The 25,882-nt window shown below is 38.0% G+C and overlaps 1 protein-coding gene across 4 annotated transcripts in view; it reads left to right on the forward strand.

Annotated features, from left to right (window-relative positions):
- The window catches only part of ATG2B (autophagy related 2B), a 64,263-nt gene extending 46,195 nt beyond the window's left edge, over positions 1–18,068 (forward strand). For 2 of the 4 annotated variants that reach the window (XM_079128951.1, XM_079128952.1), the window contains exons 31-42: positions 773–999; positions 1,825–1,933; positions 2,972–3,166; positions 4,053–4,154; positions 9,077–9,155; positions 9,864–10,071; positions 11,860–11,929; positions 12,275–12,357; positions 13,014–13,135; positions 13,337–13,491; positions 14,080–14,229; positions 17,546–18,068. In XM_079128951.1, coding sequence (XP_078985077.1) covers positions 773–999; positions 1,825–1,933; positions 2,972–3,166; positions 4,053–4,154; positions 9,077–9,155; positions 9,864–10,071; positions 11,860–11,929; positions 12,275–12,357; positions 13,014–13,135; positions 13,337–13,491; positions 14,080–14,229; positions 17,546–17,800 — 1,755 coding nt within the window. In that variant the 3' untranslated portion in view covers positions 17,801–18,068. Of the gene's footprint in view, positions 1–772; positions 1,000–1,824; positions 1,934–2,971; positions 3,167–4,052; positions 4,155–6,151; positions 6,263–9,076; positions 9,156–9,863; positions 10,072–11,859; positions 11,930–12,274; positions 12,358–13,013; positions 13,136–13,336; positions 13,492–14,079; positions 14,230–17,545 lie in introns of those variants that run through there. The other 2 variants (XM_079128953.1, XM_079128954.1) reach the window with 2 other exon arrangements.
- Positions 18,069–25,882: the final 7,814 nt, after the last annotated feature.

Raw genomic sequence — 25,882 nt, forward strand, 5'->3', positions numbered from 1 at the left:
TGCTTAGTGCCTCGCTATTTCTGAGGCTGGCTTTGAACTCGCGTTTCTCCTGCCGCAGCTGCTTCAATTAGAGATGTGCACCACTGCACCGGCATACTTTTATTATTTCTATGGCACATCTCTCAGAAACTCAGAGAATACTGCTCTATATTGGCAACGTTTCCTACATAGATTATTGAACTGTAAATATCATTCATAGTTAGATGACTCTTAAGGATAGTGAAATTAAATGACAGGAAGTTGTGCTGCCCAGAGTGGCTGGTCTAACTGGGAAAGGCGAGATGTGTGTGAATGCCAGTGGTTGGTTGAGAGGAACACAAACACACACAAAGCTGCCCAGTAGTAATTTCGTAGGTGACTACATTTGCTCACTAAGTTCTGAAAATCTTCTGGTTAAAATTTTAAAAATCAAAGCAGTCAAACTCAGGATAAACCTCTTATTAGAAACATGATAATTTGGTCAGTGTTTTGAGGTTTGTCAAGTTTTGGTTTGAAATGCGGTATTGATTTTAACTGAAGCAATAAAATACACACATGCACACCAATACATGCAATCTGTACCTTCATGGGTTATTTATATAGAACAGAAAAGAGTTCATTTTATGCTTAATAAAACAGAGTATCTTATGTAGTGGTTAATGTCAGAAATATTATCTTTTTTTATATATCAAAATTAGGAAAAAGAATGTAGACTCAAGGAATCCCCTTGAGATAGGTAGCATAACCAGTCATTTCTAATGAGGTGAGATTGTGTGTTACCTGTTGATTTCAGGAGAAGGAAGAAGAACCAGTCATAAAAATCATGGTTGATGATGCAATTGTGATAAGAGACAACTATTTTAGCCTACCTGTTAAGAAGACAGACACCAGCAAAGCCCCTTTACACTTTCCCATTCCCGTAATTCGATATGTTGTTAAGGAAGTTTCTCTTGTGTGGCATCTTTATGGAGGCAAGGATTTTGGGATAGTTCCTCCTACTTCTCCAGCTAAAAGTTACATGTAAGTTAATTTCTGTGTGTGTTTATTTATCAGGCCAGTGTATTCTTTCCTTAGAAAAAATACATAGAATTTTTCTTAAGAGTTAATAGACTAGTATTTAAATGTCATGCTTAACATTTTCCATTTTTGAACTTACTTGTATTGTAGTGAATGTTGACTCACATGATTTTCATTCAGCAAAACTTTTCAGGTTTTTTACTATATGTACATTCTAAAATAGGAACAAGACCCAGTCCTTCCTTCAGCTCCAAAGGGGGGAGAGAGTCATGTGACTGAAGGAGGGGAGTGAAATGAGTGTGTCAGGAGGCAGGGACCAGCGTGCAGGAGAGTGCCGAGCGTGGTGCCAGTGCTCACCGAGAAATTACTGACCAAAGGCAATGTTCTGTGGCAGGAGAACAGAACTCGGAAGAGAGTGTGCCAGGGTGGGAGGAGCAGTAACATTTGGTAATAGTTCACCTTTTTGTACTTAAAAGTTACTTTAAAACACTCTGACTTGCTTATAGTTCTTTCCTGTTTTCTGGAATTTCTAGGACTTGTTCTTAGACCAAGAAGGGTTTCTAAGGTAACAAGAATGCTATAAAGAGGTCTCATTTCCAAGTGCATCCTGTGATATGGAACCCAGTGCCATAATTAGATTCTTCTAAGTTCTGAATATTTAGCAAACAGATGACTACTCTGGTTTTGATTTATAATATAATTTGTGACAACTTTCTGATAGTTCTGTAATTTTATTTTTCTTTTTCATCTTAGTAATAGTTCTAATATTACTCATTAGATTTCTTTGAATATTTTTAAGCACTATTTTCTTTTTTCCTTCATTTTTAGTAGTCCCCACAGTTCGCCTTCTCACACACCCACAAGACATGGACGTCATACAGTATGTGGGGGGAAAGGAAGGAACCCTGACTTTTTAATGGAAATACAGTTAAGCAAGGTAAGGTGGTGTTTTGAGAAGTCCACTTAAGAAGAAAGGAATATTAGTGGTGGTTCTTTTGTTGCCCCAGCCCCGTTGGTCTTGACCCTTAAGTCCCAGCCCTTTGGATTGAAAAAGTATAAGGATATTGTATAAAATACTTCCTTTTCTTTTTCTCTCAGGTGTTCTAAGATGCCCGTGGTACTTGTGTCTTTTTTTCCTCCCATGCTGCTCCTGGAGTAGGGTTCTCAGAGTTGAGTGCCCTTAAAATCTCCCAGTGGGCCTATTGAGACCTGGGTTTCTGGGCCCAGATCTGACAAACATGAAGTTTTAGTGAGTTTCCAGGTGATTCCTTTCACAGGCATGTGATAAACTGCTGCCTCAGAGTACCTGTCTGGGAAGGCCTGCCTTTGGATAGTGCATATGGCAGGTCCTTTGTGAAGGTCTAAAGGTTCACTGGGCCCTTTATATTATATGCATTTAATTTAACTCCAGCCTGTTCAAGATGCCCCAAGTGTCATATTTTAGGGTCGGTAGTATACAAATATTGTAGTGATGGCAATTCTGTGTATTTAATTGTATCTTTGCCCCTTTTGGGAACTTGGACCTTGCTTGCATTGATTTGTTCAGGCAATTTCATAGGTTTTCTCATTTTTCTTGAAGAGGATAAAATTGGGTGGTTGTGGTGGTACATGCCTATAATCACAGCAACTTGGGAGTCTGAGGCAGGAAGATCACAAGTTCAAAGTTAACTTCAGCAACTTAGCAAGACCCTGTCTCAGATTCCTGGTACCAAAATAAATGAATAAAAAAAAATTAAAAGAGTAAGGGATTTTACTAAGGTCAACTAAAAAATGTTAGCAAAACTTATCTGTGTATTGTAGGGTACACACAGATCAATAAGTAAGTTAACAAATGAAGTAATATTTAGTTCTTTGAAAGTGGAATTATAAGCTGAGAGAGAATCCAAAGAAAATGAGTGATCGTTTGCATTTTAAAGAGGAAATCTAATTTAAATAAAAAGTAAAGGCTGCTCTGTGTTCCTTCTTGTCTGTTAAGGTGAAGTTTCAGCATGAAGTTTACCCTACATGCAAAGCAGAATGCGATTCTAGCCTCTTAGAACAACCAGTCTCTCGGCAGGTGTTCATTGTTCAGGATCTTGAAATTCGAGATCGTCTGGCAACATCACAAATGAATAAATTTTTGTACTTGTATTGCAGCAAAGAAATGCCTCGAAAAGCTCATTCCAACATGGTATGATTCAAAGCCTCACTTTTTGTTGTTATGTTCTCTCTTTAATATGAAAATCCCTTTTAAATATGCCACTTAAAGTTTTGTGTTTAAAAATTACTTTGTATATCACTGCCAGGGTCCATTAACTATAATTGGCCAATATATTGATAACTGAAGAAAACCAGAAATCCATAGCAATCTACGCAAAATAATTAGCGTTACGACGAAAGTGTACCAGATTTCTAAGACTTTTTTTCTAAGGTTGTTGAAAGTGTTCCAGATTTCTAAGATTTGTAACCAATGTTGCCACAGATTTATGGAAAGATGTAAGTAAAGAAAAATCGCTTTCCCACATTCAAGTAAGCCTCCCATCAAATTTTTTCTGGGCTTTGACTCAGAGAACTGCTTAAAACATAGTACCTCTGTCAAAAACTGTATTTGAGACATAAAGTAGGATGCTTAGTGGTAATATAGTGTAACCGTGAAGCGCGTGGGCTTAGAGTCAGGCCTGATTCAGATCTCAGTTCTGTAACTTACGAGTTGTGTGGCTTTGATTTAGTTGCTTATTTTTAGCAGGGTGGAACTGATAAGCTCAGGACCTTGGAGGTTCTTTATGGGAGATGGCTTTGGAAGACGAGCTCCTGGGCCTCAGCAGACTCCATTGAGCCTGCAAGTACAATGTTACTCGTGAAATTTTTCCTCTAAAGAGAGCCCATTTTCTGTCATTAGGTTCTTAAAAGGGATTGTGACCTAAAAAAGTTTGATTCAGACTTTTAAGGAAAAAAGGGTAGATAATTCATCACTTTTTGTACTCACATAGAGTTATGATTTTTTTCTTTTTAAAAATGAGAATAAGGTCATTATATCTTTGGGAAAATAAATATTTTGTTTCGTTTTTGTCTTGTAGTTGACAATTAAAGCATTGCATGTGCGCCCAGAGTCTGGCAGGTCACCACAGGAATGCTGCTTGAGGGTATCACTGATGCCACTTCGCCTCAATATTGACCAGGTTGGTAATAGAGGCATGATCCATGTGATTGTGATTAGACTTATGCCCCCTCATCCAGAACAAAGGAACTGTGATGTTTATTTCTTCTGAACTTTTGTGGAATTATGTAATTAAGGCAGACTTTTGGTAAACAGTAGGGCAAATTCATTAGAGGTTTGAAATATGGATTGTTGGTGAGTAAATGTTATTGGTGTTATTTATCCCAGTCTCCTATTCATTATATGAGGTGGGACAAAATACATGTTACTCTCCTCAGTCCTTGTTGACTTACTTCTAATTCAGATATACATAACCATTTTCAGAGATTATTAAAAGACTTCCTGATTGTGTTGTAATCATAACATCTGAAAGAATTTTTCTACTCTGAGCAAAATGAAAATAAGCAAATGTTACCTAAAGAGGTCGCAAACAACAGATTTATGGAAAGGTGTACATAAAGAAAACCATTTTCCATATTCAAGTAAGCATCCCATTAAATTTTTTCTGGGCTTGATTTAACCCAGAGAACTGCTTAAAACATGGTTGTAAGAAGCCTTATTTGAGATATAAAATAAGATGCTTAGTGGTAATGTAGTGTGGTGGTGAAGAGCATGAGCTTAGTCAGACCTGATTCAGTTCGGTAACTTACAAATTGTGTGGCTTTGGTTAACTTGCTTAACTTCTCTAAGCCTCACTTTCCTCATTGATAAAATGAGAGAAATTGTAATACATGCATTGTGATGTTTAAAAATAAGGATTATAAACTGATGTAAGAAAACACTTAGGCTTAGTTCTTGGCACCCTGTTAAGGGTCAGTAATATTAACTGAAGCACATAACTGCAGAACATAAAAGGAGTTTTTAGTCTGCTTTAAAGTAATAAAACCCTCTTTGTATCCTTTACATTGATTTGCTCTCAGGTTTGGAAGCAGAGTATTTATTTGTGGGTTGACATTATTCATTTGATTAAATAATACTCATTGGATATTGTTCATTAGTTACTTAAATAAAACTTGAATAATCAATTATAAGCAAGTAACAGGTATTTTAGGAATGAATTTAAATGTTTATATTGCAAACAAAATGGCACTATTTTAGAGAAAATTGTACTCTGAGGTACAGGAGTGGACCTTAGTTTCATGTTAATGCTTGGGATTTCTGGGATGGGCCAGATGTTGGGTTTATGTTTTCTCATTATAAGAATAATATCTTTTGATATCCATATTTTAGTTCAGTTTATCCATATATTGGCTTGATAAAAATATTCATGGGAAAATTGATCTGTATAAGTCACCATTGGGGGCAAGACCGAGTTGACATTTATCTTTATTGCATGACTTTATTAAATGTAGCAAGCCCAGTTCCTTTAGTAGGCTTTTTAAATGTTAAATATGATTTCTTTGTTAGAACTATAAAACATTATAACTTCAAAATGAAGTATTAATTTTAAAATAGGGAAATAAAGGTTGTGACTACATTGAAGAAAAAAGGGAAATTAGTCCCTAAGACATAAAACCTAGGAAAACAAATCCATGCTACAGTATACAAACCTTAAGTTTCTTATTGAATGAAAATTTTTTTTCTAGTTTACATCTCCTAAGATTGATATGCCATGTTTTGAGATTGCAAACCATCATTGAATAGAAAACCATGCATTTCTGTTCATTTTTTTCTTGGGAAAATAAATCAGTTGGTGAATGATGCTACTTTTAGTAATACTTTTCTTACTAAGCAGCTCTGGACCTTATTTGTCTTAATTGCATTGTAGACATCAAGCCTCATTGCCGTTGAAATTAAGTGCAGTTGCTTCTAAAGCACAGCACCTCCATAGCATAGGCAGTAAACAGTGCAGATGGATGAGTCCCACTGTGCGGGAGATGGAGATCCAAAGTATGAAGGGCCAGATTTCCTGACTGACCTAGTGTAGCGTTCATTTTAGCCTTGCACTGCCTAGGAATTGTGTAGGGGAGACTTGTTAATTAATTCAAAGCCATTTCCTGAATGCCTACCTTGTCCCAGGTTCTGAACTAGGATGCTGGGGATACAAAGATGAATAAGACATTCCTATCCTCAAAGATCTCTCTGTAGTGGGGAAGACTGACATAAAGCAGATGCTTTTAATATGCTGTGGTGAGTACAAGTGATAAAGAAGGCGTAGAATGACATGTCTGGCCCACAGAGGGAGTTTGGAGGGTGAGGGATGGTGAGGAAAGACTTTCTGGAGGTGGGGATATGCAAGCTGCATCTTAGGGAGTGCCAGGGAGGAAGTCCGGTAAAGTCCTTCATGAGGGCACCAGGGACTTAACTCAGGCTGGGCTGGGAGACCATTCTGGTGAGATAGGAAAGTGCTTACCTGGGGCTTTGCAGGGTGCACAAGGAGCAGCACCTTTACATATTTGTGTACTTCGTCTTCATCACTTCCTTGTTGAGTATGACATTAAAAGTAACTCTTTAACACTTTAAATCCTGTCGCACTATTCCTTCATTGCCAGGAGCAGTGGCTCGGGAGGCTGAGATAGGAGTTCAAAGCCAGCCTCAGCAAAAGCAGGGCTCTAAGCAACTTAGACCCTGTCTCTAAATAAAATTCAAAATAGGACTGGGGATGTGACTCAGTGGTTGCATGCCGAGTTCAATCCCTTTTATCTCCTCTGCAAATATCCTTTGTTATTGCACCTTAAAGCCAGGCATAAATATTTTGCTATGAAAGTTTAGCATTAATAACAAATCAAGTTTTTTAAGTTAAAAAACTATTGTATTGAGGTATAATTTATATAATAAAATGCACAGGTTTTAAACTGTACAGCTGAACTTTGACAGATTTGTGCACTTGAGTAACTAGTACACCAATTGAAGTGCTTAACTTTTCCCCTACCCTACAAAATCCCTTCATGTTCCTTTGTAGTCAGTTTTCACTACAGCAAAGCAACCATTTGTCTTTTGATTACCATAGTTGTTTTTTCTTCTTTCATAACTTCATATAAATAGAATTGTGTTTGGATTCCTGCACCCAACATTTTGTCAGTGGATTCATGTGTGTTGTGGCATGTCAGGAATCTGCTCATAGTTTCCGTGGTGATGGGGTTGGAACCCAAGCACACTAGACAAGTGCTAAATCACTGAGCTATAGCTCCAGCCCAGTCAGTGCATTTTTATTGGCATGTGGGGTTTCATTGTGGATGTTACACAGTCTGTTGATCCATTTACCTACTGATTTGCTTTTGAGTTGATAAATATGTATTAGGCAAAAGCCGAATTTCCAGGTGGTCAAGTAGGTTTATGTTCAACTAGCATAAGCAGCTGCCAGTGTCTTCAGTGGCTGTACCAGTGTACATTCCCACCCATCGCCAGTGAGCACTACAGTTGCTTCACATCCTTGTCAAACTTGGGAGCATCAGCTTTCTAGTTTAGCTGTTTTACTTAGTGTTTGTGGTGGATTTCTCTGATGACTAGTGATGTTATGTGCCGTTTCACATGTTTGTTAGCCATTTGTGTATCTTCCTTTTGTGACAGCTCTGTCTTAGATTGCCTATTTTACTGAGTTGTAGAGTTTAGCATAAATACAAAATTTTAAAAATTTAGAACATTTAAAAAAACTGGTGAGTAGTACCCCTTTGTCATTTTGTGTATTGTGTTTAGTTTTCCTTTTTTTTTCTTAAAAAGCAAATTGATATCTGAAATTTTCTATTTTTATGAAGGCTGTCTTGGACTTAAAACCTTGATTGTATTAAAATGTCACCATCTAGTGGCCAAGGAAAGCATTTTATACACTATTAAATTTGTTAATGTGTAATACTTGATATAAATAATATATATGATAAATGTGTAATGTAAGTAATGTATGAACTGTGTACAAGAATATACATGTGTAAAGCATCACAGAGGAACGAACAGCCCATGAACTTGATACCTGCTTCTAGTAGTGTTGGAGCTGCCTCATTCCCCTGTGTTTCATGGTACCTAGAATGTTCTTCTAACTTGATCATTTATACTTGGGATAAATGGAATCCTAGGTACTCAGAGCCTTGGAAATTGTCAGGCTGGTGTGCTAACAAATATTGTGACCCTATAACTGAACTTTGCCTTGTATTTTGGTATAGTATTAATGTTTTCTATTAATTTAGGATTTTGTTAAAGTGGAAGGGAATAAGAAATTTATTCCCTCAGACATTTGATTTTGATGTGCTCCAAGATTATTGGTCACTTTGAGAAAGGCAGAATGAAGCTGCCAACTGGGGGCCAACTGAAGGGATTATCAAGACAGCCAAACATTTTTTTGTGTGTGTGGTGTTGGGGATTGAACCCCAAACCCAGGGCCTCCTGCTTGCAAGGCAAGCACTCTACCGACTGAGCTATCTCCCCAGCCCTGCAGCCAAACGTTTTTGTTAGAAACTCTGTAGTATTAGAAGAATACTTGAATGAGTGATTTTATTTTTCATTCTTATTTTGAATATCATTGTTCACTGAAGAAAATGGATTAAGATAATATAGTGGTAAAAGCAGAAATAAGACATTTAGAACTCTCATGGCAAATGAGTATCCAGAATAAACTAGCTGCTATTATTATTGTTAGCAGTATTACCACTACCAATTTAGAATGAAGACTAATGCCAAACAAGAATGAGAATGCTCTAATGCTCTATTTCTAAGAAAACTAAAAGGTACTTTGACAATCATTCCTAGCTTTGCAATTTTTAGTTTCTCCAATTCTAAGTTAATTTTCTCAGTTAAGAGAATTGATGGGAACGTGTGTGTGTGTGTGTGTGTGTGTGTGTGTGTGAAAGAGAGACAGAGACAGAATAGCAGTAAGACCTGAGAATAGTAAGGGATTCAATAAATTATAGTGATATTTGAATAATGAATAAAATGTGAGACTTTAAAATGCTTTGTTTCATAGTCTTAGAAATAGATGTCCTTTTCAGTTGTAATGACTTTTCTTAATTTTAGGACGCCTTGTTCTTCCTGAAGGATTTCTTCACAAGTCTTTCAACAGAAGTGGAGCTTCTACTGACTCCAGATCCAGAAGGTATTTAACAGAGTTTAAAAAAATCTATAACAAGTACAGATGCCTTCAACTCAGGATGGGGTTGTATCCTGGGAAACTCATTGAAAGTTGAAAACACTGTTAAGTTGAAGATGCATATAGTGCATCTAACCTACTGAACATCATAGCAGCATAGCATGCTTTAGAGTGTTAGTTATTCTCCCCTTGTGACTGACGGGTTGATGTAACGGTGGCTGCCTACAGACACCCACCATCACAGAAAATGTGACCACAATCATTAGCCTGGGAAAAGATAAAAATTCAAGATACAATTTCTACTGAATGCGTATTTTTTTTTTTTTTTCACACAATTGTGAGGTTGAAAAATTGTAAGTCAAACTCATTTAATTGGGACTGTCTGTATTGGGTTGATTGATATGGGGTATTTTTGAGAATATGCTTTTTTTAAATTAGTACATTATAGATATATATAATAGTGGGATTCACTTGGACTTACTCATACATGCATGAGAATATACTTAACGATCTTTATTCCCATGTGTATATATATGTGTGTGTGTTTATTTTTATTAATGCAACTGTAGTTTATGTAAAGGTAATAATTACTGAGAAGCGGATTTCCTCTGTAATAGGACTTATATTTATTAAATGAAATGTAACAAGATTGATTTAAACAGTTACTCTATAGAGACATATCTAATATTTCAAATGTGCACATTCCATTTTCAGTCAAAAAGTCTCCTGGAGCTGATGTCACCTGCAGTTTGCCAAGGCATTTGAGTATCTCAAAGGAGCCAAATCTAGTTCTTTCTTTCCCTGGGCCAAAACAACCTTCCCCAAACGATAGTGCCAGTTCAGTGGAGGCAGTTAATGGAGCAGAGGAAAAGGACTTCTCAGCGGAGGAAGCATCATTTAGTGATCAGCCTGTGTTTTTTAGGTAAATAATTTTGATAACAAGTGAAGTTCCTTTGAAGTTTTGAAGGTAACTATGTAATATGTAAGTGTACTGGTAATTGTGAGGTTACATTAGCTTTTCTTTGCATTGCCACATAGTTAACTGGTGTGTTTATTCACATGTGGTGCCCATCTAACTTACACCCTCTCTTATACATAGGAACCCCAGTTCAGGATCCATCTCTACTGCATCTGTGGCACAAGTTCTTTTTTCCTCCTAACTTCTTTCCTCTTTCCCCTCTTGGTCTCCCTCTTCCTAGTCACTGTTAATGGTGTCTTATACCTTCCCAAACATGAGGTTTTCCTTTTGCCTCTTTTCACACCTTGGCTTTGGCATTCCTGCCTTTTCTCCTATGAGATTTTGTACCAGATTTCCCCCCATCATGGTTGTCTTTCCTGACCCTTCCTCCTTGGCTGAATCATCGCTCCCTGATGTCCTGGTCTCCTGCACTGCTGCTCTCTGCTCTGATGCTGCCCAGCTGCCTGGCCAGGTGGCCACATGCTGGAGTTCTCCTTCCTCTCCAGACTTTCATCTTCTCATCCTCCTCTTTCCCAACCCTTGGTGATAGGGATGGAGCCTTGGCATTACTGGAAAGATGAGGGAGGAAGAGCAAAACCCCTTGTTGAGAGGGATAATTAGCTATCCTGTCTGGTTCTCTGAACCCCCTCCCCTGTTGACATCATGGCCCCCTGTTTCTCTGTCTTTGCCTCTAGGTTCTGAGGTTTAGGCATGGCCCAAAGTGGCAGTAGAAGTGTTTGAAAGTGCTGTCATGTTATGAATATCTTGAGCACTTACTGTATATATACCAGGTTTTGGTCTACACTCAGTGAAAAAACTGTTTGTGCTTACAAATAATTAAAATACATGGTTGTCCTGGGTAAAAGAGTGTGGAAGGAGCAAGTGCCAAGTGTACTGCCCAGAAGACCAGGTGGAGATGAGCATTCAAGAAATGAGGGACGACCTGGGATCCCAGGCTAAAATAGATTGCTGTAAATACAGTATTTCTATTTTATTGAAGATTTAAGTGGACTTTTGTTGACAGTGGCTTAGTTTGTGACACCAATATTAATTCTATAGGGAAAATAATGTTCCATGTGCCTAATTTACAGTCAGCTTTTGGAAGCCAACTGAATTTGCTGTATGCCATCAGTGTACTTTATTTTTTTCTCCCATGATTCTTAGTATTAGTATGTTGATATCCTACTTACAAGCATAAATTTTAAGACTTCTCACCAAAATTTACCAATGTAGGTGGCATTTAAAACATTTGCTGGTGAAGACAGGCTCAGAGTGTTTAAATCACTTGTCCATGATTGCATCCCAATTAACTGATGGAGCTGAGACTCCTTCTGGGTCTCCTGACTGCTTCACACCAGCCAGAAGAATCATCTAACCTCTTTGTTTACTTCTTGGTAATGATTGACTTAATGATTATTCTTAAAGGTCACTTTTATTAATTTGTTTTTGATAATTTGTATGGAGGGTATCTATCAAAATTAATTTTTATAAGAATGAACATTATTTAATAAGAAAAAGTTTTTGTGAGAAAATTTTAAATATAACAAATACAAAGTTGTCAAAACAATCAGATAATAGTCATATCTTACCTTAAAATGTAGAATTAAAAGACATTTTTTATTTAGGCTATATTTAAAGATTTATTTTGTGCTTCTATTTTTATTCTCCAATTTAACGAATTAATTTATATGTAATTTCAGTGATTAGTAATTTTGAATATAAATAACTCTCCTGTCCTTTGTTTATCTATAGAGAATTCAGATTCACGTCAGAAGTTCCTATTCGACTTGATTATCATGGCAAACACGTATCAATGGATCAGGTTTGAAAATTTTGCACAAATATGTTTTACAAATTATCTCATTTTTTTTCCTAATGGCTTTAATTTTTTTTAACTTTGCACTGTCATAGTTTATATAAAATTTTAACATATACATATGAAATTGAAATGAAGTTCAACTTTTTAAAATTTGTTTTTATACCAAATAATTTTAATGTCATTTACTTTAGTACCATGAGTGTTATAAAATATATTTTTTTCAGTAAATATTTCAAGTTTTTTAGCTTTTTTAATGAATATCATAGTGATTTCCCCCAAATAACAACTATGTTAAATGCTGAGTCTCTCCTTATTTATAGATTAATTCAAATGTCTTTAATTTTAAAGGGCACGTTAGCTGGGATTTTGATTGGTCTGGCCCAGTTAAACTGCTCGGAGCTAAAACTGAAGAGGCTTTTCTATCGGCATGGGTAAGTTGATTTACCCTGGGAGGTTTTAAGGTGAGGTTAGGAAGACTAGTTTACAACAGATTAGAAATGGAGCCCTCATAGCAAGCATACATATATGTTAGTTATTTTAAAATACAGTGTTTTCTGCAGAGAGCTCATTTTGAGACTACTCTGATTGGTTGGCAGCTAATTTTTATTTTGAGGGAGTCGGTCAATTGAGTAGAGTACTAGTTTTTAAAAATAGCTATGGTTTAGGACATTTCTAATGATTTCCTAGAGTTATAAAGTAGCTTATTTGGAAAAACTCAGTTAATGGCAATTTATAGACTTTGGGCTAATTCTATGCTACAGCTTTAGATATTCAAGAAATAAGGATAGTGGAACAACACACATGTGTACCCAAGTCTTGTGGAAATTAGAAACATTACAATTGGATTTTCTATATCTGTTTATGTCTATATCTACCTATCATCTAATATAAATATGTAGAAAGAGATTCAGATTGGGAGTTAAGTAGCTGATTTATGTTACTTTTTGATTAAAAAAATTTTTGTTTTAAATATTTTCAAAAGTTTAAAAATTTTCTCTTAATTCATAAATTTTAATTAAAAAAGAAAAACTTACCTAAGTGTATAAAGTTTATTTCTTTTTTCTATATACTAAGTCATTTACTCCAGTTTGCTAGGTGTTGACAAATTATTCTCATATGCAATCACTGAATGGCTCAATGACATTAAGAAGAACCAGCTACCAGGAATCCTGGGAGGCGTTGGGCCTATGCATTCACTGGTACAGTTAGGTGAGTTTTCTCTTTTAACCCTTTTGGGGTTATGAATGCTCTTGAGAGTCTATGTCAAGATCATTTTTCTTAAAAAATCTATATGTGTACTGACAGACACAAAACTTTGCTTCCAGTTTTCAGGGTTAAAACTCCAAGGTTAGAATGTTAACAGAGCTCTGAACCCCAGAACTCATGTTGATTTCTATGCTGACTTTCCAGTACAAGGTCTAAAGGACTTGGTGTGGCTACCAATAGAGCAGTACCGGAAGGATGGCCGCATTGTCAGAGGGTTCCAGAGAGGTGCTGCTTCCTTTGGCACCTCAACTGCAATGGCTGCTCTGGAGCTCACGAACAGAATGGTCCAAACCATACAGGTATCTTTCCCAGCCTTTCTTAATCCACAAAGAAGAACCACTGTAAAGTTAGCTGTTTTGTTTTTAAACAATACTGTGGAAATATAAATACACTAAATGTTGAGAGTAGATGTTTTATTTGTAATGATTTAATATCACTTTATCGCTTAGATGTCCAATATTAAATATTCAGTGGAATGGAACAGTGGAATGCAGTGTTAAATTTGTTTGCATATTTTAGGTAAATAGCAACCATTAAATTAGAGGATTTCTTTTACCAGTCTGTATAAAAATATCAAAGCTAAATTGAAGAAAACTTAACTGATTAAACAATAGAGGTATTAAGGTTTGTTTCCATTCAGTATTCATTGCATAGAGCAACATAGAAACATTGAGCCTTCTCTGTGGAGAGAGGAAGGAACTGAATAAGTGAACTCAACCCAGATATGAGTTTTTAATTTATCTTTCATGTTCTTGTTGTAGAAGTTATAAACTCTTGTAATGAATTCAGGCCCTGGAAGCTCTGCATACTTCCCATAGAATGCTCTATTGGTATCTAACTCTCCAGACTGCTTTCTAATTCATTTCTTATTCTGACAAAATATCTAGGCAGCAGCAGAGACTGCGTATGACATGGTATCTCCTGGTACTCTTTCTATTGAGCCCAAGAAGGCCAAAAGGTTTCCTCATCACCGGCTAGCTCACCAGCCAGTAGACCTGAGGGAAGGTGTGGCCAAGGCCTACAGTGTTGTGAAAGAGGTACGTGAGTGCTTGAGCAGACAAATCAGCGGTTTGCATGTTTTCCTGGCTGTCACCCAAAGAACATTCAGTGGTTTTAATGTGTTTCAGAGAAACCCCTGAGAGTAGAATCAGAGCAGCCACCAGTAGCATGGGACATGTCTTCATGGAATGGGAGAGGGCTGGGTTCTGACTGATAGGCTCCCACCAAGAGAAGAGAGCAAGGGGCAGATTCTCTTTATCACAAGAAGTATGTGGGGAATGGCAGACACCATGCCTGTGTTCACACCAGCTGCAGTTGTTTTTTTCTTCTTGATTCTGGGGATTGATCCCAGGTGTGCTTTATCACTAAGCTACATCCCCAAACCTTACTAAGTTGCCCAGGCTGCCTTAAAGCTGTGATCCTCCCACCTCAGACTCCCAAGTTGCTGGGATTACAGGTGTGCACCACTGTTCCCAGCTTACTGTATGCATTTAACACATAGTTATACTTTGCTCTATTAAATGTTAGATTTGTTTAAGAAATGCAGTTTTCAGTGAACCATCCACCTTCATTCTAACCTGAAGGTGATGCATATTTTTTCTGTATGTGTCTTTAGGGTTTTATTATATAAGTACTCATAAGCAAAACACTCTATATTTTAAGTTTACATCAAAGGTATATGTGTACTGCAGCTTATTTCTTTCAATATATATGCGTGTTAATACTTGTAATCTGATTTAATCTGATTTATCATTACATAAACATATTATGGTTTATCATTTTCCTATTGATGAACGTTTAGTTTCTATTTTTCCTCCTGCAACACCGCCAAGGGAATCTTCACTTAAATGTGTATGTTCTCATGTGCAGGAAGGTCTCTAGGGAGGAGCAGGTGAGTTGCAGCTGCGGGATCTTGCCCTGTAGTAGGCATGCTACATGGCTCTCCAACAGTTGTGCCACTGAATGCTGGTTCTTTTTGTCGCCTGGGACATTCCCTGGCCTCATCTTTTTTGACATTCTTTTTAACATTACCTGAAGAAGTTTGTGGTCATTCTATTTGTGATTCATGTTTTAGAATTTCATTAAAGACATTTCACCAGTTATGTTCTGATGACAGAAGGAACTAGGCCAATCCTTTTACTGACAGGAGTAGCCTCTGTGGTCCCCAAGTCTGCGGGAAGGCCAATGAGGTAGGGCCCAAGAATTGTATCAGGGGATAAATGAAGGGAAGACCAAAGTTCAACTTCTAAAAAGAGATTTAGTGCAGAGATTGACAAGAATTACCAGTATTGGGCCAGTTAGCAACAGACAGATGTGTGGAACTTGATGCTGAGGTTTAAGGTAGAGCACAGGCAGTAGGCAGCAGGGCAGAGCAGCATTTGGATATGGAGCACTTGCAGAGCACTGGCCTGGTGTGGACATCTAACGCATGCTTTGATGTGGTACTTTGTGCCAGGTACACAGTGGTCCTTAAAGATGGGTGCTGATCCTGCTTAGAGGTGAGGAAATAGGCTCAGCATGAACAAGGACCCTCCAGCAGACCACAGCGAGCAGGTGGTAGGCCAGGATTGGCACCTGGGAACTGCAGCTGAAATTGAGTTCTTTTTTCAAAAACTGTCCATAGAAAGAATGAGGGAAGAGAGTATGAGCATAGAACTTGGGTCGAGTTGTGATGGTGTGCTGAGTTAGACAGAATCTGAATTCCGTACTAATGTTTTTTAACAATAGAGGTTCCTGAGTGTGGAGAAATTGTTTTTTCAGTTTAGATATTAATAAATCAAAGATGAAGAGAGAACATATCAGGTATTACATAAATAGCTCATCCATTAGATCGGGGTCAGCAGACTAGGCTGCAGGTCATGTCTACCCATGCCTGGTTTTGGATGAACTTTCAAGCTAATGATGGTTTTCACAATGTTAAAAGACTCTAAAGGAGGAAATCCAGAAAGAAATGTGATTGGCGACTGTGTGGCCCACAAATCTCTACCATCTGGTCCTTCTCAGAAGACATTTGTTGACCTTACACTATGTGATTCTTTGTTGGTGGTTAAGTCCTTGTGAGGTGGTCATGGTTGTCTGGGAATTATTCAGTGAACACTCCTGTTATCCAAGCAGTGTCAAACTCTTTAGATGAGTATAATTCTAACAAACACCATAGGAGGCAGGCAGTGTTTTAATTCTCATTTAAAAATCTTGTCTGAGGTCACACAGCTACGTGACTGGGGCTGGGATTTGAATTTTCTTTTGTGTCTCCAAACCTGGTGGAGTCCATCACTCCACTAAAATATACTAACCTTTTATTGTGGTGAGGGGGAAGGGAAGCTGACAGAGCAGGGACGATGATGCAGAGAAATGGATGTTTTGTACTCTAGTCCCTTGGACTGGCTGTCATCTTCCAGACCATTTTAAAGGTAGCACTTTTGTGTCTTTTAGCTTTTCTGGACTTGGTGCTGTGCTGTGCATGTAACTCACGTGTTTGCCTGCTGCACTGGATGAAAACCGTATATTATTAGCTTGTTAAACTGATGATTCTGAGTTAGGACACGGTCTCTAATTTCCCTGCAGCACCCAAAGTTCCTTTATACTGGATCCGTCCTAATTGAACAGTGCCCCTTGTCTCTTTTGGGGATTTCTGAGTCAGATGAATGGGAGTGATTCTAAAGGCATGTGAGGTTTTACTACTTAAGTTGCCTGCACATTTATACATTCAGCCCCAGAGCTGGGCGGTCATGATTGCTGTAACACTGTAGGGCAAGGAGATCGGGGTGCTGCAGAAGCTTCGGCTCTAGTCCTTGGATGACAGGTTTCTGCTCTGTGTTCTCAGAATTTTCTCTTTGACCCAGCAGAATGGTCTGTTTAGCTTTTTACTGTAATTGAATGTTCCTCAGTTATCTTTTCTAATACATAGCCAGTAATTTAAAGCAAATAATTTTCTACAGCTTAGTGGAATTAAGTTTTTATATTGCATCAAAGGCGCTGTCACATGGTCCTTTAGTGAATGTGTTTGTGTAAGCTTTGTTTGCTAGGTTGGGTTTAACTGGAGTGATTAATCAGGCCACAAAGCTGCTCTTGGATCATTAAGTATTTCTGTGAGCTTCCCTGGGTGAAATCGTAGTTCAGCTACATTTTGTATGCACTGGTGTCACAACAAAATACTAAATCATAGTAATTGCCTCTCTTCCTTATTATTAGAATTTGTCATAAAAATAATTATCCTGGGTAATCTCAAAAGCATTTTTTTGTCTACTTATAAATATAATGTTGATTATATTGGAAGAGTATAGTATAGTATAAGTTAGATTTCTGACCAGTAATTTATTCCCCTTCTCTCTCCACCTCCCATCCTCTGTACAGGGAATCACAGACACGGCTCAGACCATTTATGAAACAGCAGCTCGAGAACATGAGAGCAGGGGAGTTACTGGTGCTGTGGGTGAAGTCCTGCGCCAGATTCCCCCAGCAGTGGTGAAGCCTCTGATTGTTGCCACTGAAGCAACATCAAACGTGTTGGGTGGCATGAGAAACCAAATTAGACCAGATGTTCGGCAGGACGAATCACAGAAATGGCGCCATGGGGAAGACTGGCATTTCCAGCGGGACTCCTTGTGAAGAGAATAAGGATAGAAATAAGGAGCACAGAGCCCCAGTGGCAGCCTCAGAGGGAACTCATTTATTTTATCGTGCTCATCTCAGGAACAAAAGCATTTTTTAGTTAAATAATTTAATGTCAAAACAACATGCAACCAAAAATTCAGACCTTTAGGAATAGTTTGATACTTGCCTGTAGAAGCGTTTGGTGGCTGGTGTCAAAGGTTGTTAAAGCATTTGCTGCCAAGTTAGTGTATTGCTTATTTTTATTAAAATGACTATAATTCTCCTTGTTATAGACAGGATATCATTGGAAGCCTTCTTTTACAGTATAGAGTGCTCAAAAAGCATTGGAGCATTCTAAAGCACTATTTATGTAGCTTTGGTGAGTTCATTTTTCTCACAGTTTAAAAAAACAACTTCAAAACTTTGGTTGAGAATGAGAGAAGCCACAGGGGATGCAAAGCAAACAGGATTCTTAATATAATATCAGTGTGAAAACACAAGCTGCCCTGCTAGGTTAAGTGTTCAATATACTTGAGATGTCAAGAGCAGCATTCTTCCATTTACTCAGAAGCTCTGTCATTGGGGCCTGGAAAAAGTGAAGTCATATTCTGTCCTGTTGCACTTTATCCTGTGTGTGTGTGTGTGTGTGTGTGTTTGTGTGCGTGCGTGTAGATTAATACAAGTCATGTGCTGTATTCTTTGTCATTTACAAAGTTACACAAAACAATGAAGAGGAGTAAATGTGTCTGAGAGCTTCTAGCAGAGGAAAGTGCCCAAGTACGGTAGCTTCCTCTAGATATAAGTGAAAATGTGCTTCTGTAATGAACTGGGCCCACGTAATTGGTTATATGTTTAATTTTAAGCAGATATAGTGCAAGCTTATTAGGAATGTGTGGAAGGGGAGATTGGAAATAGTTCTTACTCTTCAAAAATTAAATTTTAAAACCCTCAAAAAAAAATAAGCCCTAGTGAACTAATAATTCAAAGTACCATTTTTATTTGGTTAACAGTGTACATTTTGATAATCCATCAGGAATGAATAAAGTATTTTCTATTTAAAGGTAAAATTGTTTTATGCTTCAATGAATATTTTGCTTTTCATAGAGCATATTCATAAATGCAGTACTTTGATTTACCCCAAGATATTTGGAAGTACTTTTTTAGGATCAGTTGTGGTTAATAACAAGTAAATGATCCTCAAGGAGTGGCAGAGGTCCCTGACTCGAGTATTATGTTGTAGCTTCTCATTCCTAAAGTGTCTTAAGGGGTGCAGGGGACTATTGTTGAAGTGAATTTGGATTTTAGAATTGTATTTTCTTTTGGGATGGGGGGTCAGAAAATGAAATCAGATTCTCTAAATTTTCTAAACAGGAAAGCAAGGCAAACTAAAAATCCACACACTTAGAATTCATAAAAGTGTTACATAGCATTTAATTTTTTTCCTTTTTACTGCTGAAAAACAGTGCTCGGAGTAACTGCCTGTTTAAACATCATGGAACCATTTGTAATTAACTATCCCTGTTGAACAGTCCAGGTAGCATGGCCCTGACCAACATTAAGGTGGTGCCACTGTTTATAATACAACCATGACAGCCCAGCTGTTGGGCTTCATTCTGAGGCCCTGCTCGCTAGCTCTAGGGTTAGCTCTAAAATGAACCATGTTGTATATGCTACCTGATCAGTCAAGCTGGAAAACACTGATTAGACTTGTAAAATCTTTAATCTCTTAATCCATAGTTACATTTAAATTCAATTAAATGTAGTATGGGGGAAATAATTATCCTCCTCTGCCTGGAGTTGCGGATGGACCTTTCTTTTAACAGATTAAGTTGATAAAGCTCTTTAATACATATGCTTTTTGCCATTGACATTTCGTCTCTGCAATGCCTTCTGTCTCAAGTCCTGCCCCACTCTGGGTGGGACCACACTGTCTGGTACAAAAACTGTGTCTCAGATTCAGTGTCAAGGGTTTGCTCATTGCCAGTTTAGCCAAGGTGCTCTTCACAGGAGCTGTTTGTAGAGGGCCTTTCTGTATTTGAATACACATTATCTCCTGCTGAAGACTGTCTTCAGATTTCTGTGTTGTGAGGACAGTGAAGGGTGTGACAGGACCCTTGGGTTGCTGGATCTGCAAGTCACCAAGCAGATGACTTGGCCAACAACAACATAGTCCTCACTTAGCCTCGGTTTTGCCCACTAGTGAAGGTTTCTTTTGACAGAGCTCAGTGGGAATTTTTGGGATGATGAGGCTCTGTGTGCACCTGTGTGAGTGACAGCATGTGCCACCTCACACTGGCAGGTGTCACTGAGTGGGAGCTGTGACTGGTCACATCCCAGTGCAGCTGTGGGCTACTTCATGACTCAGGTTCTCAGTGGTATGTTTTTGGATTGTCACTTTGCCTGTGTGTTGAATCAGGATGTGACTCTTCTGACCAGAGTAGACTGTGTATGCTGTGGCCTGAGTCCTTGCAGGTCTCCCCAAGGAATTCAGGTAAGCAAGCTAGATGAGGATCTGCCGGGAGTGGCAATGTCAGATTTCCTTGGTGCTGTTGAGCTAACTTTGTGTCACAAATAGGCAGCAAAGACTGTAGTGATGTATTTCTCTTGAAATGACCATTTTTACCTTCCTGTATGTCCCCATGTTGCTATTATTTACAAGTACAGCATCCATTGAACTTTTTTTTTTGCACCAAAAGTTGGACCCACTGAGCCACATCCCCTGCTCTTTGTTTTATTGAGACAGAGCCTTGCTAAATTGCCCAGTCTGACTGAACCTGCGATCCTCCTGCCTTACCATTCCCTGGGATGACAGAAGTGCACCACCATGCCCATCTGAACACTGGCCTTTGAGAACAGATGAAACGGTGTTTCTTGCTCTCAGATACCATAACAGTAGACTTTTTTTGGGGGGAAGGGGAGTACTGGGCATTGAACTCGGGTACTCCATCACGGAGCCACATCTCCAGCTGTATTTTTATATATATTTTATTTAGAGACAGGGTTTCACTGAGTTGCTTAGTGCCTCGCTTTTGCTGAGACTGGCTTTGAACATGAGATCCCCCTGCCTCAGCCTCCCGAGCTCCTGGGTAGACTTTCATTTTAATGAAGTTTGAGTACAATATGGATTCCTGCTTAGAGTAAGTATCTTTGACATTGGTGTTTTTATATGCAAAAGTCACTTTAAGAAGAAAAATCTTTCCGAGGACATGTGCCTAAGATGGCCGAATAGTAAAAACCAGTGTTTCCTATCCCCTGCCACGTGCCACTAGTAAGTGCTGTTGCAGTATTTCCAACCTTTAGGGAATTGCTTTTGAACCTCAGAAGACCTTTGACATGGGTCCATAGTACCTGTGTTCTAACCAATGGGAAGAGTTGAATTTTAAATGCAGAATCTACATTTTCACTAAATGGTTCCAGGATTAACTATTAATTCTCTTAACATCAATGTAAATTTTGTATATGTAAAAAGCTGGGGCTGGGAATGTGACATGTTGGCAGAGTGCTTGCCTGGAGTGAGCCCTGGGTTCAATCCCCAGCCTCTGGGGGATTAAAAAAAGAAAAGAAAAGCCACAGGAGAAACACTCAACTTTGCTTCCGTTTTCTTAGGCCTGTGTGGAGTGAATTCCTGAGGTTCTGGGTAATGTGCTGAGCTGTGGGTGCATGTCTTTCCTGCTCCCTTTACAGCCTCTCGCCTCACTTGCAGCAGTAGAGAGAATAGCTGATGTTTTAAGTCCCTTGAAAATAAGGGACTGTGTGAACACTCATTTTGGATCTGCAAATGCATCAGCTGGACATAGCAATTGGTATAAAATGAACATTCAAGACTTAGATAACAGGAAAATTATTTAGTATATAGATAATAAAGGAAATAAAAGGATTCTTTGTTTTCATTACCAGGAAATCTTGTTTTGGTTTGCTGGAAGGTATAATCACTCTTCATATAAGAATAATGTGCTGGGCATGCACACCAGTAATCCCAGTGGCTTGGGAGGTTGAATTAGGAGGATCTCAAGTTCAGGGGCATCTTTAGCAACAGATCTTGTCTCAAAAGGACTGGGGATGTGGCTCTGTGGTTAAGTGCCCCGGGGTTCAGTCCCTGGTACCAGAACAAACAAGTAGTGCTTAGCGTGCCTGCCTGCTTTCATCTCAGTAGTTAAGGTTGGCATGGGGCCTGCTTCTCCCTGGAATGATGTGATGTGCAGTTGCAAGGCAGCTACTGCTGGTCAGAAATTATTTTCCTTTGTCATACTGTCAGCAAATTGAAGACAGAAAAAGCATTCCTATAAAATGCCACAGTAGGTCTATTTTGTGATGAGAAATTTGAGTGTCAGTTCACATTTTGCATGTTGGCAGTTTATCAACGAAGGAGTTAGAGGTGTGTTACAGCCTCTGAGAGCCGCGCTGGCTTCCTAGTAAGCACCAGAGTGCTGCTGTGTCCAGAGCTGGCAAGTGTGTGACTCTAGCTCTGTGTCACTTGTGCCTGGGCGGTCAGAATAGCAGCCCCCCGGCATGTTCACTGTGCTGTCTGAACTGCATTGTGTGGAGAGGGAATGGCAGCTCCTGATTTCTGGTAGGATTTGCCTTGTGCTCTGTATAACCTGCTGGTCACCCAGGAACAAATGTCTTTTTTTTTTATTTTTTTTTTTATTTTTTATTTTTTATTTTTTTTTTTTTATTGTAAACAAATGGGATACATGTTGTTTCTCTGATTGTACATGGCGTAAAGGCATACCATTTGTGTAATCATAAATTTACATAGAGCAATGTTGTTTGATTCATTCTGTTATTTTTTTCCCTTCCCCCCACAAATGTCTTTTTAAGGAGAAATTTGGAAGAGGTACCGAATTCAGCTTTTATGTAGATCCAGCCTGACTTATTTTAGATACTGAATTATCTTGCCACAACTATGAGAACATTCGTGTAGATGTTTACCATCTTTGCTAATTTTCCTAATTATCCTAATTATGTTAATTATGTGAATACTTAAGGAATACTGATACTGTACAAGTATTTTTGTGGAAATGTATCTTGTTAGTGTGATTATTTAAAATATTATGAAATCAAGAATATTCAAAAAATTAAAATATTTACTCTTTGGATTTTTCTTTAATCATAACTGTTGTCTGTCACCTCGAATTGTTTCCAAAACCTGTTTGAAATGCCTCTGGGGTGAGTAGCTCTGTGTCAGACCTTGGTACTGGGAAAGGACATTCACATGATCTTGTACTTCCATTAGCAAATCTAGCTTTACTACCAATTTCTTAACATACAGGGTATATAATGTTACAGTTTGCCACTCCTTCCCCTCTTTTTTTTTTGGGTGCTGGGGATCGAACCCAGGGCCTTGTGCTTACAAGGCAAGAACTCTACTGACTGAGCTATCACCCCAGCCCCTCCTTCCCCTCTTTTGAGTATTAATTACTCTATTTGTTATTTCTGCAGTTTGGACTTATAAATCCTGTAGTTTTAGTCTTATGGACCTATATAAATACTTGATAAATCTGTTCTGTTTGGAGGAATATTTGACCTTATAAAGGAAGGTCTAAAAGGCATTTTTAAAAAATTTTAAATTTTTTTCATACATGTATATAATATAGGGTAATAATATCTGTCTCATTCTACTGCCCTTCCCATCCCCACTGCCTCATTCCCCCCCCCCCATCCCCTCTGCATAATCCAAAGCTCCTTCATTCTCCCCACCCTGCCCACTGTGGATCAGCATCTGCTTATCACAGAAAACATTCAGTCTTTTTAGATTTTTGGGATTGGCTTATTTCACTTAGCATGATAGTCTCTAGTTACATCCATTTTCTTGCAAATGCCATAATCTCATTCTTCTTTAAGGCTGAATAATATTCCATTGTGCATGTGTATGACATTTTCTTTGTCCATTCATCTGTTGAAGGGCATCTAGGTTGGTGCCATAGTTTAGCTATTGTGAATTGAGCTGCTATAAACATTGATGTGGCTGCATCACTGTAGTATGCTGATTTTAAGTCCTTTGGGTATAAATTGAGGAGTGGGGTAACTGGGTCAAATGGTGTTTCCATTCCAAGATTTCTGAGTAATCTCCATACTGCTTTCCAGAGTGGTTGCACCAATTTGCAGTGCCACCAGCAACAGATGAGTGTACCCTTTTTCCCACATCCTCACCAATACTTATTATTGCTTGTATTCTTGATAATTGCCATTCTGAATGGAGTGAGATGGAATCGAGCAGTTTTGATTTGCATTTCTCTAATTGCAAGAGATGTTGAATCTTTTTTTTCCATATATCTGTTGATCAGTTTTATTCTGTGAAGTGTCTGTTCAGTTTCTTAGTCCATTTATTGATTGGGTTGTTTGTTTTTGATAAGTTTTTTGAGTTTTGTATATATTCTGGAGATTAGTGCTCTAAAGTGTGTTTGGTAAAAATTTTCTCCAATTCTGTAGGCTCTCTCTTCACTTTATTGATTGTTTCCTTTGCTGAGAAGAAGCTGTTTAGTTTAAATCCATCCCATTTATTGATTCTTAATTATACATCTTGTGCTTTAGGAGTCTTGTTAAGAAAGTCAGGTCCTGAGCTGACATGATGAAGATTTGGGCCTACTTTTTCCTCTATTAGGCATTGTTCTAGTGCCTAAGTCTTTGATCCACTTAAGTTGATTTTCGTGCAGGGTGAGAGACGGAAGTTTAATTTTATTTTGTTACATACGGATTTCCAGTTTTCCCAACACCATTTGTTATTTTTGGTGCCTTTGTCTAGTATGAAATAACCATATTTATGTGGGTTTGTCTGTGTCTTCTATTTTGTACCATTGGCCTACATGTCTGTTTTGGTGCCAATACCATGCCATTTTTGTTTTTAGGGCTCTGTAGTATAGTTTAAGGTCTGGTATTTTGATGCCTCCTACTTCACTCTTCTTGCTAAGGATTGCCTTGGCTATTTTGGGTCCCTTATTTTTCCAAATGAATTTCATGACTGCCTTTTCTAGTTCCATGAAAAACGTCATTGGGATTTTAATGGAATTGCATTGAATCTTTATAACACTTATGGTAGTATGGCCACTTTGACAATATTAATTCTGCCTATCCAAGAGCATGGAGATCTTTCCAGCTTCTAAGGTCTTCTTCAATTTCTTTCTTTAGTGTTCTGTAGTTTTCATTGTAGAGGTTTTCACCCCTTTTGTTAGATTAATTCCCAAATATTTTTTTTTGAGGCTATCGTGAATTGGGTGGTTTTCCTAATTTCTCTTGCAGTAGATTTCTTGCTTATGTATAGAAATGCATTTGATTTATGGGTATTTATTTTATATCCGTGCTACTTTGCTGAATTCATTTATGAGTTCTAGAAGTTTTCTGGTGGAATTTTTTGGATCTTCTAAATAAAGAATCATGTTGGCAAATAGTGATATTTTGAGTTCTTTTTTTTTTTGTATCCCTTTAATATTTTTCATCTGAGTGCTCTGGCTAGAGTTTGAAGAACGATGTTGAATAGAAGTGGTGAACAAGTGTCTTGTTCCAGTTTTTAGAGGGAATGATTTCAGTTTTTCTCCATTTAGAATGATGTTGGCCTTGGGCTTAGCATGGATAGCTTTTACAATGTTGAGACATGTTCCTACTATCCCTAGTTTTTCTAGTGTTTTGAACATGAAGAGATGTTGTATTTTGTCAAATGCTTTTTCTACGTCTATTGAGATAATCATATAATTCTTGTCTTTTAAGTTTATTGATGTGATGTATTACCTTTCTTGATTTCAATATGTTGAACCAACCTGCATCCCTGAGATAAACCCAACTTGATGGTAGTGCACCATCTTTTTAATATGTTTTTGTAAGCAGTTTGCGAGAATATTATTGAGAATTTTTGCATCTGTGTTCATCAGGGATATTGGTCTGAAGTTTTCTTTCCTCGATGTGTCTTTGTCTGGTTTTGGCGTAAGGGTGATACTAGCCTCATAGAATGAGTTTGGAAGGGTTCCCTCCTTTTCTGTTTCATGGAATAATTTGAGGAATATTGGTGTTAGTTCTTCTTTGAAGGTCTTGTAGAACTTGACTGAGAATCGTCTGGTCCTGGACTTTTCTTGGTTGGTAGGCTTTTGATGGCTTCTTCTATTT

Source organism: Sciurus vulgaris, assembly GCF_902686455.1.
Source record: "Sciurus vulgaris genome assembly, chromosome: 2".
NCBI lineage: Eukaryota > Metazoa > Chordata > Mammalia > Rodentia > Sciuridae > Sciurus > Sciurus vulgaris.